Here is an 18,195-nt window from a genome sequence, read left to right as displayed (position 1 = left end):
TTCGGGTCGTTTTTGAAAAAATTCATTATTTCTGTTATTTGATAGGGGTTTTTATAAGAAAATTTACCATTAAAAATAAAAAAACAAAAATTACCGGATTAGTATTAAACACATACCACCAAATGTCATCAAAATTGGACCACAGGTAGGCTATAGTCTATAGCTCTGTACACATCCATAAATAGAGACTGATGTAAACACAACATTAGTAACAACACACACAGACAGACAGACATCACTTCAAAACCCATTTTTTTGTGGTCAGGGGCTTTCAAAATCCAATATATTCACTCAAACTCGAAAATTTTTATGAAAGCAATATACTTTCTCCATATAGAGGAATAAAGTAAAAATTCTTAAAGAAAACAACTGTTGGTTACAGCTGGCCCACATAGATGAGAAGTTTCAGTATTCAACAGTAGTTGTCGGTTAAATCATTAGACAAACCAAAACACAAGTAGACTTCTCATCCAATTGTAAATTTTGAATCTCGTTTTTCGTGTCTAGTTGTAGTCGACAATGATCGCTAGTGTCAACGAAATTTTGTTTCTATTATTTTAGGGTTAATTTCATGATTTGTACATTACTGTTTGGTTGAATAACTAAGGGGACGAGTTATTGTTTATTATTAGATTGTATTACTTGGTTTTAAATGACTGAAATACCAAGAAACAAATTGTAAACAAAACACGACCTATACAGTGCAGCTATAGAACTAACAATAAAATTGGCTTCAACTGTTCCATAAGGATGAGAATTCTACTAAGGGAGTATGCTTTATCTATGCTTAAATATCGGTGTTTAAAGTGTGGATACAGTAAAAGAAGAGCTTGTTTAATAGGTTTTTAATATCATAAAATTCAAACGTTACATACATCATAATTAGACGTTTAAACTCCAATAACATTTTACAAAGTTTAGAACAACATTTACTGTAGGATGGAAAGTTAGATGCATAATATCAGGAAATCTTATTGCTATGGTGAAATAGTCATTCTATTTGGTCTTCCTGAAGCAATAACATTGCATTAACTCAAAAGTAATCAAAACTATTGGCTTTTGTGTTCAGTAATAGGCAATCACTATGGACCAACATGACACAACAAACCAAGGGATATGACATAAACTACCCGAAGCCACAGTTTCATCATGGCAATCAGGTGAAGCCCATCCAGCTTTATGTCTTCCCAGCATAAATTAGTCAATAAAGCTAGATGGGGTATTTGACCCCATATGAGGCACCTTTCAATTAGGAGAAAGTGAGAAAAATCAGTTCTCTTCACAAAATTATCCTCCAACCACAAAGTTATATTGGTGAAATAATTGTAATAATTATATAAAATAAGTTAATATAAATATTTCTGTTTTTCTAAAGATGGTCCTATAATTAGATCTATGCAATTGTATAACCTGTGAGGAATCAGCCATGAATGAACATTTTTATGATCACAACTACAAACAGTTTCCAAGTAAATAATAAAGGTCAAGTCCATAAATAAATAAATAATTACTCAATTTTGTTGTAAGTTATTCCTCTTTTTATTTCTAAATATTTGCTTGGTGCTGTTTAAGACTAAGACTGTGAGGTACAGTAGTTATTTTGTTTAGATAACTTCACAACATTTTTGCATGCTTAGCATCGTACTGTATGTATCTGGGACCCAAACAGAAGCTGAGTTCCAAATTGTATTGCTATTTGTTCAGTAGTATCTCTGTGATATGCATTTAGGAAAATCTTATCAAAATACCTTTCCACCATATAGATAGTAATTATTACTGCTAAGATACATTTTTATTAAAGATATGTGAAATGTATTCTATTTTTGTATAATTGTAACCGTCATGTAACTATGTTTAAAATTATGTGGTTGATACAATAAGATTATTTTACTTAAATGTACTGGTTGCATACTTGAATTTTTACATACTTACATCTCGCAACATTTTTTCCGCTGCAGCCGGATCGAAATTTCTTGCTGAAACAAGAATACTTTTTGTTAGTTCTGTAAGAAAATATAGGCTATGCTATTTCTCATGAGCTTGTTGTTTGAGCCCCTTTTAACGAATTTTCCAAATAGGGAATAAGTTATTACCATAGTACTCAAGATAAAACCTTTCCCCCGGGACTGAATTACTTATTCGTTTTGAAATCCCTGGAGGCCAAAAACACCATCATCCGTTTGAATTCATATACTGTATATATACTGTTATATATATCACTCGAGATAACTCAAGCAAAAATGGTCCAATTTTGATAAAATTTGGTATAAAAATGTCAACGTACATTTATTAGAACGAATTTGCTAACCAGCATGGTAAAAATTGCGTTTTCCCATTTTTGACCCTAATAACATAAAAGTTTACAATTTCTTTCCAAACCATTTTGTAGAGCATAAAAAACCAATTAAATTATTTAGTATATTGAAGCATGATTATGCACCTAATAGTTAGGAGAGGAATTAAAAAAAATGTGAATTTTAAACCCCCATGTTATTCCTTATGGAGGACTAGCAGTGTACCCACGGGGTTGGCATATAAGTACAAAATGCTTATTGCAGTTGTACTCAAGCTTTGTGTTTGTAATGGGGGAGGACACAGTTTGATAACATTTGCTTCTTTATTTATGTACGGTATACTATAGTATTACACATCTACCATAGAGCCATAATGTTCTACCACTTCACCTAAACAATAAAAAAATATATTAAAAATGTCCAAAATATCATAAATTATTCATTAAATTAAAAACATTAAACATAACTGTAAACAATCATACTTTAACAGTTCTCATTTTGTATCACAGTTTTTGTTGCTGCTTAGTTCAAATTACCTGTTTTCGTAAATGCAAAAAAATAATAGTGCTGCACCCTGTTGGTAAATCTTATGGCATTTTAATGCTTTTGCATATCATAGAACTAACTTTTTAGTTGAAACAGCTGACTAAATTATTTAATTCCATTTAAATATATGAATACTCCGTAAGGTTAACATGGGGAACTACAGAGCCACTGGGGCAGAGCCCCAAAGGATTTTTGAGATAAGAATGAATATGCCTATATGTTAATCGGGAATGTGAGCTATCATCATGCCAAATTTCAGCCCAGTCCGTCCAGTAGTTAATGTGTGATTGAACTTCAAACAAACAAAAAAACACAAATTTTCACATCTATCCTACTAATATTATAAACTAGCTGTAACCCGCGGGCTTTGCCCCGTTTAACTTCTTAATTTTCAAGATTATCTCGTTCGCATGGCTCAATCACGTCCTGGTTGAAGTTTGTTCGCTACGCTCACTCACCTTTAGGTTGGAGCTCGTTCGCTACGCTCACTCACCTTTAGGTTGGAGCTCGTTCGCTGCGCTCACTTGCCTTCAGGTTAGCTCGTTCGCTACGCTAACTCGCCTCCAGGTTGAAGTTCGTTCGCTACGCTCACTCACCTTTTGGTTGCAAATTAGCTGTTGTCATAAATGTAAAAGAAATAATAGTGCTGCACCCTGTTGGTAATCCTTGTAACTTTAATGCTATTGAACATCATAGAACAGAACCAACTTGTTTAATTGAAACAGCTGTTAAGATTCAATAATTCCATTTCTCATAAGGTTAACATGGGAAACTCCAGAGCCACTGGGGCGGAGCCCGAAAGGATTTTTGAAATAAGAATATGCCTATATGTTAATCGGGAATGTGAGCTATCATCATCCCAAATTTCAGCCCAATCCGACCAGTATTTTTCGAGTTTACTTTTCCCATACACACATACACACATACAGCAACCACCTCTTTTTTGTAATAGTACAGATGAGAAAGTTTGGATGTATGTTTGTGACAAGTGAACGCGAAAAATGCTGGTCGGATTGGGCTGAAATTTGGCATGATGATAGCTCACATTCCCGATTAACATATAGGCATATTCTTATTTCAAAAATCCTTTCGGGCTCCGCCCCAGTGGCTCTGGAGTTTCCCATGTTAACCTTATGAGAAATGGAATTATTGAATCTTAACAGCTGTTTCAATTAAACAAGATGGTTCTGTTCTATGATGTTCAATATCATTAAAGTTACAAGGATTACCAACAGGGTGCAGCACTATTATTTCTTTTACATTTATGACAACAGCTAATTTGCAACCAAAAGGTGAGTGAGCGTAGCGAACGAACTTCAACCTGGAGGCGAGTTAGCGTAGGGAACGAGCTAACCTGAAGGCAAGTGAGCGCAGCGAACGAGCTCCAACCCAAAGGTGAGTGAGCGTAGCGAACGAGCTCCAACCTAAAGGTGAGTGAGCGTAGCGAACAAACTTCAACCAGGACGTGATTGAGCCATGCGAACGAGATAATCTTGAAAATTAAGAAGTTAAACGGGGCAAAGCCCGCGGGTTACAGCTAGTTCTATATATAATTCAGTTTTAAAAATCTTTGTACAACTAAATCTAGAGTTCTACTGGACCGATTTTATTAATTAATGGGTCGTTGGAAAGCTTAAGTTGAGTAGATTTGCAAATAATTATGAAAGTTTGCTTTTGACATGATTTATAGTGAAAAATTCAAAAAAACGTGTTTTCCATAAGAAATACATTGAAAACAATGTTTTTCACACTTTTTATTCGTGTGCGACTTTTAGCTGCCATTTTTGAATATTTCCAAGAAGTGCATGGGATCAATTTGTAGGAAATTTTATTCTCTTTCAGAATATCACCTTCCACTTTGGTCGATTTTCTCACCATTTAAAAGTTGTTTGCAAAAAAGCTAAGCAGCCTCCGAATTTATAGTAATGAGAAAATATTGAGTTTGGGATATTTTTGTTAAACTTTGTACAACTAAATCTAGACTTCTACTGGACCGATTTTGTTAATTAATGGGTCATTAGAAAGCCTAACCCATGTAGATTTGCAAATAGTTATAAAATTGTGATTTTATTAAATATTTGTGGTGAAAAATTAAAATTAACAAAAATACATAAAAAAACTGGGGTTTTCAAGTTTCTGTTTTCAAGATTCTATTTGTAGCCAGCTTTTGGCTGTCTTTATTAAGTATTTTCAAGAATTGCATCGTAGTTATTTGTAGTAAATTTTATTCTCTTTTAGAATATCTCATTCACTTTGGTTGATTTCCCCTCCATTTAAAAGATATTGGCAATAACCTAAGTGATCTCCAAATTTATAGTGGTGAGAAAATACTGAATTAGATATATTTTTGTTAAACTTTGTACAACTAAATCTGGACTTCTACCGGACCGATTTTGTTACTTAATGGGTCGTTGGAAAGCCTAATTTGTGTAGTTTTGCAAATAATTATGAAAGTTTGATTTTATTAGATATTTAAGGTAAAAAAATAATAAATAAAAATAATACATTTAAAACTCCTTTTTTCTAGGTTTATATTTTCAATTTTATATTTGTAGCCAACTTTAGGCTGCCTTTATTGAGTATATTCAAGAAATTTTTAATAGTAATTTGTAGGAAATTTTATTTCCTTTTTATTTCTCTTTCAGAATATCACCATCCACTTTGGTCAATTTCCTCACCGTTTCAAAGTTATTTGCAAAAACGTTAAGCAACCTCCAGGTTTATGGTAGTGAGAAAATACTGAATTAAATATGTTGTTGTTAAACTTTGTACAATTAAATCTACAGCTCTACTGAACCGATTTTATTAATTAATAGGTCATTGGATAGCCTAATTTGTGAAGATTTGCAAATAATTATGAAAGTACTGTTGAGTTTGCAAGCAAGGTTGTTTGGCTATAAATCGATGATCAATAACTCCATTTTTTTAAACAATTTGTGTTGGTCGTGATTTAGCTGCGTGCTTTAATGAAATGGAAGCCGATATTTCAATGAAGGTTCTTAGGTCAAAACAAATAAAATAACGTAATTAGAATTAAGTAAATGTATCTAAAACTAAATTCCACATCCAAGATATAATCAAATTTATATTTTCTGATTGAGCGATACAGTATCTTGAACTTAACTGATTAAAACTATCAATATCTCAAGTGAAAGCCTTTGGAGTATTTTAAGACCAAGACATATAAAATAACTTAAATAAAAATAGAGTTACGTATCATTGATTGCAGATAGGTACTAAAACGATTGTATTTATTGTTGATTCGTGATTCAGCAGTGTGCTTTAGGTAGTCCGATCTTAATAATCAATAGCTCAAATGAAAGCTGGTATTTCACTTAAGGTTTTTAGACCAAAATGTATAGTGTAATTAGAACTGCTGGAATACATCTTTAATTGAAGAGAAAAAAAATCTTTTGTCGAATAATACATTAGATAAATTAATGATGATGCTTGATAACAAATATGTGCTTGCATAGCTTTATTTTAAGACCAAAATTATGAAATTCGGTTAGGTAGAAGAGCCCTCCTAACCATCGCAGGCCTGCGAAACATTGAACTCGAAAAAAACTAAGTTTAACTCCCATAAGAAATGTACAGGGAGGCAGTTTGTGCATAACTCGAAATATACGTCAAAATAAATGCCGATGCTTGATGGCAAATCTGCGGTACGTCCATACCTTTAGTTTAAGGCAAACATTATGAAAATCAGTCGGGTAGAAGAGCTAACTCGACTCGGAAAAGAAAAACCAATTATTTTTATAGATGGCACTAATTGGTTTACCAGTATGCACAATATAATCATACGAAACATGTGTTAATAATTCAACAGCTTATTGTTATATTGTTATCTAATTAATTTTTCTTTGATTAAATGTTGTTGTTAACAATTTGCATTTATGTTTCAAGTGTGTTCCTTATGTTAAATGTGTGATTCTAATGTAATGTGCTTAAACTGTACCATTAATATTAGTGAGTAAAGTGGTGTATGGATTTCATAACCATTATTTTACTAGAGACCGTTGTATTTAACCACAACGGGCACTGTGGCTAGGATTACAATAATTATCTATCAAACAATTAGTTTAAACATAAAAATAAAATAAAATCTTCTAAAAGTAAACCTATGTTCGTTTTTGTTTGATTTTTAAAACATAAAAATAAAATAAAATATTCTAAAGGAAACCTTCGTACATTTCTCAATACTTCAAACATCAAAATAAAAGAATAAAACGATTTTGAACAATACATACAGCTGATTTAAATCATTTAGTTAAACCTTAACAAAACACTAGCGCGCGTAGTGAATAAATGGAAAACTAATTGAGAGCGAGGGAAAGTAAATTTAGTGCGAGGGAAAATCAGCTGATCGATTTTCCCTCGCCCTAAATTAGAGCTTGGGAAACGGCTACTTTCATTGATGTCAGCTGTTATCAAAAATAGTTACTTTCGGTGAGGAGTGATGAAAACTCCTTTCCTTCAACCCAGCTGGTGTGTGTGAGTTTAAACACTTTTACTTAAATTATACAGAATGTTCAAAAGTTTTCCTAACCTCTATCCTCTTTGAGGTGTTCAATGTTCATCGGTTTTTACTCCATTCCGGTTACTAGCGCCATAAACTTCACAGACAGTAGTCGTCCATTGATTAATTAATAAACAGCTGTGTCTAAGGAATAAGTCATCCTTAGTCACTAACAAGACTACAAGATCACGCCACTCATCCTACACTCATCTCCATTCATACTTGGCTTAAACCTGCAGACTAAGCGAATTTTCATTTGCCTGATTTGATTTTCAATGAAATCTATTTCAGTAAATTTAAGTTTAATGAGTTTGTTGCTACAGGGAGGGTGGGTAATCAGAAAACAATAATTTTCATGCAATAGATATGGTGACATAATACGGTAACATAGAGTTACACAGTAACCCAATCAGACTAGATTAATAACGTTATCACAGACAATAACAGGTAAAAATATAAAAGTAAAAAGTTGGCTAAATAGAAGGGTTGAATATACTAGATAAAACAATTAAAACATGAGAACTCAACATGTTTTACATACAAAAAACTCTTTATAATCACATAAAAGGATGTTCAACTAGCCAAATATAGCCTATCTTTAAAAACAGACTCGGGCAACACTCTTGACTCATAGTACAATACATTGAACAACTTTTAATCTTGTCATGATGGAATGGTTACTGGCACATTTACTTAGTCTATGGGACGTAATTTCAAGTAGAGAGTTGGATATAGTGCAATGAGAATGGAAATATTTTATAACAGCCAAGTCTCCTAATTATAATTTAACATCAAGTACACATATACGTACAGTTAAATGAATGACAATCAAAATCCTAGTTCTGATAAACAAGCGTCTACAATGGGCTTTGAGAGCTGATCTGGTTACTATTCTAAGTGCCTTTTTCTGAAGTAACAAAAACCCCAGTTTTAACTTCAATGCACCTGGAATGCACACCCTTTGCATCAACAAACTGTGCATGACCGCTTAAATAAGACTTAAAAAATTGGAGGGGACAACAACGAATACCGCAGTGCTCCAATTTACAAAGCAAGAGACTAGGCTATGATCAACACAATCAAAGCCGATCACATCCAAGAAGTCCTTCCTCACAATCCAAACATTTTGTGGAGTTTTTTTTAAATCTTTTTACCGAGGGAGTAGATCTAGCATTACCTCGACTATGACCAACAATGGGCTCATGCTTGAGAATGACAGAGACAAGTGTGAATCCTTCGCTGATTGTTTCTCATCAGTTATCAAAACTTCACTAGATCTTTCCCGACAAAGCTCTTTCTTGATGAGAATTCACAAGAGGTGGATGTCCTACTTTGACTTTTAAAGGGGTAAAAAAAAATCATTGCTTGTAAATGTTTACGCAAGATTTGCCAGGTGTAGCTGTAAACATCACGTGTCCTAATTAACATATGCGTTTAACTAAAGAACGCTGTGGAAGGAGCCAAGGCTGTCAGTAGTCCTTGAGTCACGTGACCAGCATGGACTATAAAGTGACCTGATGACGCTCGAGGAAACCCACTATGAAGTCGTGCCACGCCGCTTTGAACAATGTCATCACGAATTACGGTAACAATCTGTACATCAACTTATTCAATAGGATACGAGTTTGAATAATGCTATTGTCACTTACGATAAAGGGCATTGAAAGTGTTTAAGGAAATGTTCAAACCGCAGACGCTTTAGTAGTTTTGTCGGTGTGTGAACTCGTCACTATCACGCTAGAGTCCGAGACGCTTACCAGGCTGGTGGGATTGATGGCTACCTACATAAAATGTACTTTTAATATTCAATTTCAACTGAAAATATGACTAAAATTACTGTTTGACACCACAGTCTTTCTTCGCCTCGTCGCCTAGTCTCTTGTCGTATTTGTCTACTGTCGTATTTGACGCACAATATCCTGAACTGCAATAACATTTTTACTTAATCTACCTGACCAAGGCAAAGGTTACCCATGGATATTAAACAACCGTAGAAAATAGTCATTTGAAAGTCAGTTTGAACAACTAAAAAAGTTTGCTGAATATAAAATGGAAAATTGTATAAAAATAATTTATAAATAATTAGGTTTTTGTTTAAGGATTGCTAAAGTTCTAGGCATATCATCAGTCAAAATGACATAAGTAACAAATAATATCTGTTTAGAGTTATACAGTTTACACATCAACTTCCAATAAATTTAGAGTATAAGAACAAATGCCTTCACTTACACGTTCAAATGGTGAAAGCCCATGTCTTAAAGTTGGCTTCCAAAATTGGAGTGGTCCAAATTTCTTCTTAAAATATAGTAGACTAATTGTGTACCTTCAAATTTCAATACAAGGATTCTATAAAATGAAAGGTAGTACAATCCATATATAAATCCCAAAGTACCCATGAACTTTTGAGAAAACTATGAGTCACACCTCTATAAACAATATACTTAAAATGTTCGTCATGACGAGACACGTTGCACAAAAGTATCCATTATTTCATGAATTGCTTTAAGGTCGTAACTACATTCTGAAGGGAACTTTCCATACTTATGTAAAAAAAAATGCCTCAGCTGTACTTATTTGTTTATTCTTTTAATTTTTGTTTGTATTACTGTATTCTGTGTTGTTTATTTAAGCTTTTAACCATATCAATAGTTTTATTAATACTTGTGAAGTCCAATGGGGTGAAGCCAAGAAGCCCGTGGGTAACAGCTAGTTTCCCAGAATGATAATTGTTGTATAATGTTGCATTATTTGCAAAACGTCGTAGAAAATCAAAAGAAATCAGTGTTTATCCAAAAATCTCAAAACTACTGATGAGAGTTGATGATTTTTTATTACAGAAAATGTAATGAGTAATCGTAAAATTTAGGAACTTTTAGGAAATTTAGTAAATCAGTCTGTTCATTTAAAATTTATGTAAATTTTAATTAATATTCATAATATAGGATATTTAATTACTCTTTCTTTTGCCGTAGGAAATAAAAACACAGTGAAATAAATTATACAGGGTGATTGATATAAGTGTGCCAGCCGTTTTATTCGAAAACCATAAGAGATATCAAAAAAAGTTCAATGGTAAGTGCCTTGGATTTTGTATTTAAAAAATTGTAGTCAGGTCAAAAAAATTATTTTAGCAGCCATTTTTCCAATATGGCCGCCAACTTTGATTTTTCTTATAAAACACCCTGTATTTTATGATGTATTCTGGTAGAAAATGTAATTTTAAGACGATTTTATTCTTGTGATTTTTTTCATAAACCTAACCGTTTCAAAGATAATAATGGTTAAAGTTTTGAAATTTCTGCATGAGAAAGAGCTTCGATAAAGGCCTAAGCAAGCATGCCAGCTGTTTTATTCGAAAACCACCGAAAACCCATTCAAAATTTCACAACTTAAACCATTATTATCTTTAAAACGGTAAGGTTTATGAAAAAAATCACAAGAATAAAATCGTCTTAAAATTACATTTTCTACCAGAATACATCATAAAATACAGGGTGTTCCATAAGAAAAATCAAAGTTGGCGGCCATATTGGAAAAATGGCGGCTAAAATAATTTTTTCGACTTTACTACAATTTTTTTTAATAAAAAGTCCAAGGCACTTACCATTTAACTTTTTTTGATATCTCTTATGGTTTTCGAATAAAACGTCTGGCACACTTATATCAATCACCCTGTATGTGTTCCGATCTTTACAAAACATTTTGATTTTGTATCGCTACTCATCTCTCTTGACAGTAGAGTACAGATCTCTCAAAAGTTCGAGATACTTATTAGCTTTATATTATAATACTAGTTGCTCTGCCGTGCTTCGCTACGGGTTGAGAATTCAGAAGAGAATAATGCGTTTTTTCTTTAGATTCTACTACTGTATACATAAACAATTACAACCCACTTACCAGAAATCCTAGACGAAAAGCTCAATCTTACTTATTACTTAAATGAAGGTCTCTTATGTTGGCATATTATCAAGCTTTTATGTGTGGCAGAATAAAAACTATTACATTTATCATAATGTAAACGTAGACAATCATTAAGTTTCAAAAGGTCAACTAAGGGGTAAAGCTAAAAGCTCTTCGCGTGAAACTTCCCGAAAAATATCAGTTTTGCGATAAACTATCTCCTAAGGGCACACACCTCAATAATTTAAGGGCTATATATATTCACATTTAAAATATTGAAGATGCAGCTATAAGATTTTTTTTAAATTTATAGTTTGTTTGTTTTACTTTGTTAATCTTTTGATTCTCATCATAGATGTTTACATTACGATAAAGTTTCGATTCTGTCACAGTTTTACAAATTCACAAGAGATTTTCATTAAAATAAGCCTTAAGATTGATTGAGATTTTTCTGTATAGTTTGCATATAGGTCGTATTTAAAGAAGACAGTTTTTACTAAGTTTGTATATTACCTCTAAGCCATCGCAGAAGAAACTGGTCGTCATGGTAAGACTGCGTGCAAACGTCTGCAACGTTACGACGCAGCTGTGAACAGAGAAATGCCAATCAGCCAACATCCATAACGTAGGGCACATACAACGTTGTACCTCAGTGGGCACAGAGTTAAAGCCCCCCATACACTATCGAACATGCCACCCGACCTGACAACCTGACCTGACGACGGACCCATCATCCAACCTGACTTATGTCGGGTGTTTCCCACACACTATCGAGCATGTTACCCAACAAGTCAGGTGAAATATTAGTTCTGAGATGGATTTTGAGACGACTGTTAGCTGTTTCAGGGGGATTTTCAGCGATGATTTTAGGGATTTTTAGAGCCTATGGAACTAGGCTCTTAAATTTTCAATTTTATTTTTAACGAACTTTAAATCACACTCTTGATACAGTTCCTTGCACTTTTCCATCAGGATATCCTGCCCCTATGTGCATGTTTGTTGCAATAGAGTTTACTTTTGACAGCCCACAACGCCTTCTGGTCTCTGTAGAGTTAAAAAATTCTGACCAGAACTGTTTATTATTATTAAATGACATTATGGAAAAATGGGACGGTTATCACGCACAACTCGCTAAGTACAAGTTAACTGGAAACTGTGGCCAACATGTCAGGCGGACGGCTCGAGTCGGGTGGTGCTACCGGACCGAGCATCCGACCTGACATATCCGTCGAGCATGTCGGGTCGGAACCCACACACTGTCCAATATGTTCGACAAGACGTCGGATCCCGACATGTCCGTCCAACATGTTGGATAGTGTATGGGGGGCTTTACAACTACAGCATTGGCTTTGGATGATACAAGTTTACTTTTAATTCAGCTCAGCCTTCAATGATTACTTCCATTGCATTCATACAGACCTTCACGTATTATTTTAGCTTTCTGAATTGGAACCTTAAACGTATTATTATTTTTCTGATCTGACAACGGGTTTGATCCATCTTTCTTTGTGATGCTTAGTAAATTCTTATCCATCCACCAATATTTAAAACATTGATATTAGGTATTGCAATTGCACTACTTTTCATCCTCAATTTTTCAATTTATTTATTTCTTGCATGCAAAATTTTTGTTGTACACTGCAGTGCCTTATTTACCTCTCTAGCTTCAAGCTATTTGGGAGGAAAACTTAATTCAATTACAAGAATACAATATCATTTACAATTACATAATTTTAATACATTTTGTTGGTGGTTTTCAAATAATGTAGGAATAATATATTCCTAAACAATAATATTTGATCAGAGATATTTTTTTTAAATACTTGTTATGTTAATATTGTTTTATTAATGTAAGTAATATTGATGGTAATATTAGTGTATTATTATGGATGTATATAGTTACTAGCAGAGCACCCGTCCTTCGTATGGGGTTGGCATATAAGTATAAAATGCTTATTGCAGTTATACTCAAGCTTTGCGTTTGCAATGGGGGGGAGTACACAGTTTGATAAAATTTGGTACATAAATTTACGGTTTGATATAGTATAACACATCTACCATTGCCATAATGTTCTACCACTGCACCTAAACAATAGAATAAATAAACAAATTATCAAACATTCGCACAATATCACAAATTATTCATTAAATTAAAAACTCAAACCTAACTGTAAACAATCTTACTTTGACAGTTCTCATTGTGTATCACAGCTTTTTGTTGCTGAAAATTAGCTTTTGTCATATATGCAAAAACAAAATAATAATAGTGCTGCACACTGTTGGGAAACCTTATAACTTTTAAATGCTATTGAATATTATAGAACCAACTTGTAAAGCTGAAACAGCTGACTAAATTTTTTAATTCCCTTTAAATATGAATACTCATAAGGTTAACATGGGAACTACATAGCCACTGGGGCGGAGCCCAAAAGGATTTCTTTGATAAAAATATGCCTTAATGTGAATCGGGAATGTGAGCTATCATCATGCCAAATTTCAGCCCAATCCGTCCAGTAGTTTATGCGTGATTGAGCAACACACACACAAACTCACAAGATTATGGGTCGGGCTTTTGTAGCTCCGGGGGCTAAAACCAGGGGCCGTCAAAGCCACAGTCACCCAGTTCCTACATTTCATATTTATGTCAGTTTATTATACAGTAAAATACATTTCATGCACAATTAATATATATTATGTAGTAAGAATAGGGAGAATCCTGTTATAACATTTTATGGTTCTTCTAGGTTTTCATATTATGAAAGTTGATGGGGAGCACTGTCAATCTGGTCTAATTGCTTAGTAAATAAAATAAAACATTATTTTCCATTATATTAAACAAAATCCTTTAATGGAATATCCATACACAAAGATTTTAATTTAGCTCTTACATGCCTATTTAAGCTGCTTAGAATAGCCAACAACGAAATTATTATGGCTGGTTTTATTAAAGTTTCTACATAAAATAAATATATAAAAACAATGGAGAGTAAAATTCAAAGAAAGACAATATGGGCGCCACTGTTTGGCTTATACTTCCCTTCTTGTGTTACAATGTACGAGGATTGAATATGAAGCTACCCGGAACATATGGATAGCATTACAATAGCAAGGGCAAAAATATAAGGTGAAAGGAGGGGGTACTTACAGTAGCGCTATCATGGTATAGGACACCATTGTGTAAACGTTATTTATTGCATGGACAAAGGAGAGGAATAAAATGCAAGGAAGAGTGACGCGATGTAAGGAATATACGACGTCTGACAGCGTTGTGTAATCATTCAGGGTCAACACACGTTGGAAGATAAATAGTAAGCTAAAAGAATGTTATACTAAATTTAGAGCAATAGCTTGCCTCAGTACGAGTTAAATATTTTATACTGCAAAGTTAGACTGCGCTCTTAACATTGTTTTCATATGAGTTAAGTTTGTTTTGGGCCTTTTTGTCATGGACACTGATTAACAAATATAAATCAAATACAAACATACCTTCAAATATGTTTATTAAGAATGTATCAAACGAAGGAGGCGAAATTTATTAATACTGGGGTGTATGACAAGTAAAATAAAAACGTATCCAAACGTCATTCAGATTGACGAAACATGTATTCCCAAACGTTCGGAGATCAGAACACCAAATCAGTTCACGATCCATTACGTAAGTTTATGGTACACTGCAGGTATATGACGTATCCTTCAGAAAGGCAGTGGGACAAAAGTAGTTGCAAAATCTGACTGCAGTGTCGATGTTTTGCACGGTTCATAAACATTTTATGCGCTGAAGTCTTTAGAAAGCAGAATAATAGCAGAGTAACTGAACAACCACCTTGTGTAACGCCGTCACTGAGGATAGTCTTCGTAAATTGTGAGACACGTTGGGGATTGTGTTGACTAAATGGGATATCATAGCTGTTCGGGGGGCACAGACGTGATTTGAATTACAATTGGAATACTATTTAAATAGGCTTGTGAGATTTTATAAAATATACTTATATAAATGAGGAACCTGTCAGAACATAAGTCAGACCAAAACAAAAGCAGTCTACGATGCAAAAACCACTAAAAAAAAACATGTAAGAGGAAATTTAACACAAACACATATATCGGGGAAAGCCATAAGCCTAATACAGTTTTAGAGGTGGTTTTGAGTGGCGATACTATTATTAAGTGTTTTTACTGTAGTTCCAAAGAGGTTTTCTACAACCAACTGTGATACCACGCGTTCCCAGTAGCTTCAAAACAATCTGGATTCATACTCTGTAGCGAATCACCGGTGAAGCAAAAATTTAACCTCACATTTACACGCATTTACAATTGCTTAGAGAGGTATATTTTTTCTTATATCTTTAAATAAGTTAACATTTCTATAAATGGATGCTGTTACATTGTTATTATGGCAGTTTTCCAGACTTGCTATGGCGGTTGATTTTAGTACAATACCAGTACTAATGCAATACCTACTATACTTTTGTGTTCACTCGACATCTGTATGGAGAGGGATCAAACGGGAATTCAAGGAAGAACGTTGGCATAATGTGGTTTCTTCTATACAGCTAGTGACAGAATTTGAGAAAACCCAAGTGTTGACTGGTCACACCTTTAGGCACACCCACCTTCATGTAAACTCACGTTTCAAAAGAGTTTCTTTGCATTTCAAAAGAGAATATTTACGTTACATTTTTAAAAGCATCACACTCTGTCGGGGTGTTGCTGTAACACATCAATCCCAAGTAATAATACAGATCGATGATCACATCATGTCGTATAGTGTTGTTATCAGCTGATCTATCAGAGGTAAATAAGTATTGCAGCCTGTTACAGTCAAAGCAAATAAATTTAGCATGCAAAACCAGTTCCATTTTGATTTAAGTTTTTATTCACGACCAATGTCAAGGGTTTCATAGTAAGTAGCAATGGTAAAGTATACAAAAACCCGGAAAACTAAGTGTGAAAAAGTCTAGAAAAAACATAAATGATAGTACGATAAATAGATAACATATATGTCATTATTGTAGATGTAAAAAATATTAACCATTCCACATCCAAATACAAGGCGCTACTCGATTGAGGCTCAGAACTACCTCGTAATCTGCAGATCCAACGATTCTCCAGGCAAATCAGTAATACGGAACTCATTGACTATGCACTGCGTAGTTTGTGTCATATTATACTGCAAATACAATGAATATACAGCAAACCAACCATTGAACCCATAAAATTATTCTTTGTACTCTAGGTGCGAAAAGAAGCTTAGAGCTGTTTAGGCACGAATGAATAAAACAGACGAACCTCAGCCGATGTCGTCATTCACACCCAATAGGTCTCGCTATCGGTTTGTTTAACAACTCGTGTAATTCTATGAATGGCGTTGTACGCAATAATTTCATCACGCTAGTAGCTCCTTCAGCAATATAACATTAAGATGATATCGAACAATGTGCCTTTGTTTTCCTTCATCTTCGGGAGAAAGCTGTGTTCAAATAAAGGCTCGGTGCTCTTACATAGCCTTCAGGATGTTTGCTGCGGTCATAGTTAGCCTACTTGCTTCCTACACTGGATCCCGAAGGTTTCAATTGCGTTTTGCTGCCCAATCTATAATTCTCAAGTCTATGATATTATAGTTTTATAGTAAAACTGGACTCAAATTGTAGTTCTGCTAATGAAGAAAAGAAATGGAAATTCAACGCAGTAAAATCAGTGTTCATTTCGAAGTACCAAGCAAGTTATATTTAAAACGAATATTCTATGATACACAAAATATATATAAATGGTAAAATAACTAACGAAATGCACTTTTTTCATACTCTAGGTAGCAGACGTTCTACCAAAACATTTTTTTCATATATGTTCTATAAAACTTTTAGAATTATATTTTCACTTGGTGGTTGTATAAACATTTATAAAGGAATAGTGTAGTTTGTTAAATAAGATCCGATCAAAGAGTTTCATAAAAATCAGAACGTAAATCTTAACTTATACTGTATACTAAAATTAAAATTTCCTACCTTAGTTTTTGCTACCAAAACGTTGATGTGGCATATACTATTCTATAGCTTGTAATAAAAGTACCGTTCAAACAGATGTTTGAGTATTCGACAGGACATCAGCAGTTTACTTTAGCGCGCTCTGTAGATCAATTCAACTACTGTAAGTCCATTTTAATAGAAAAAAAAAAACAATAAAACTGGCGATATAATTAATTCTATCACAAGTCAAGTCTTCTACACATAAAAAGAGTAAACATATCACAATTTCACAAGGCAAATATTTACAATGTGCGTTATCTCTTTGGCTATAGTGCAAGGAGCCAAGTACTATTAAACAATCACGAATTTTTCGTTCGCATAATATTTAAGTGAAAACAGTAAATAAACAGTAATCAACGCTTACTCTAATACGAACTTAGGCAGAATCATACTCTAACACAGAGTTTCAGTAGTATAATACATCGATGTTATTAATATATTTGACCAAAATATATGGAACGGAGCACATATATATTTGTTTATTGTTCATTTCCACGTGATCGCCATTCCCTAAACAGATTTTGTTATTTTTCAACGATAACATATGGTTAGATGAACTTTATGTAATCTATATATATAATTCAGTAAGTCAAATTTTTGTAAAGAAATTGTGAGTGACTGGATGGTCGTAGAAGGATGGGAGGGGTCTTATTTTAAAGGTCTTGACGTGAATTTTGAGGGAAAACTATTCATTTTTCTTATTTTTTTACTATAAATTCGCAACAGAATAAAACTTTTCCCATTAAAACAACATGGGGTTTAATTTGTTTACATCTTTTGAAATTAAAACAGCTGTGCCACAGATTTGAAAACAGTGATCAATACACGCATTTGGTTTACTTTTAGCCAGTCAACTATGAAATGTATACTATAATAAAACTGAAATATTGAAGATTAGTCGGAAAAACGTCTG

General features: G+C 33.6%; 1 protein-coding gene across 1 annotated transcript in view; it reads right to left on the bottom strand.

Moving 5' to 3' along the window:
- Window positions 1-18,195, bottom strand: part of LOC129004275 (SEC14-like protein 3) — a 92,867-nt gene that overhangs the window by 50,112 nt on the left and 24,560 nt on the right. The window contains exons 2-3 of the mRNA XM_054432794.1: window positions 11,773-11,845; window positions 1,933-1,976 (exon numbers count right to left, since the gene is read on the bottom strand). Coding sequence (XP_054288769.1) covers window positions 1,933-1,976; window positions 11,773-11,845 — 117 coding nt within the window. The remainder of the gene's footprint in view (window positions 1-1,932; window positions 1,977-11,772; window positions 11,846-18,195) is intronic.

Source organism: Macrosteles quadrilineatus, unplaced genomic scaffold, assembly GCF_028750875.1.
Source record: "Macrosteles quadrilineatus isolate MER2022 unplaced genomic scaffold, UCM_ALF_1.0 Scaffold_1__1_contigs__length_201487025, whole genome shotgun sequence".
Classification (NCBI taxonomy): Eukaryota; Metazoa; Arthropoda; class Insecta; order Hemiptera; family Cicadellidae; genus Macrosteles; species Macrosteles quadrilineatus.
The sequence above is the reverse complement of the archived record's forward strand: the minus strand, read 5'-3'. Positions and strand labels throughout refer to the sequence as shown.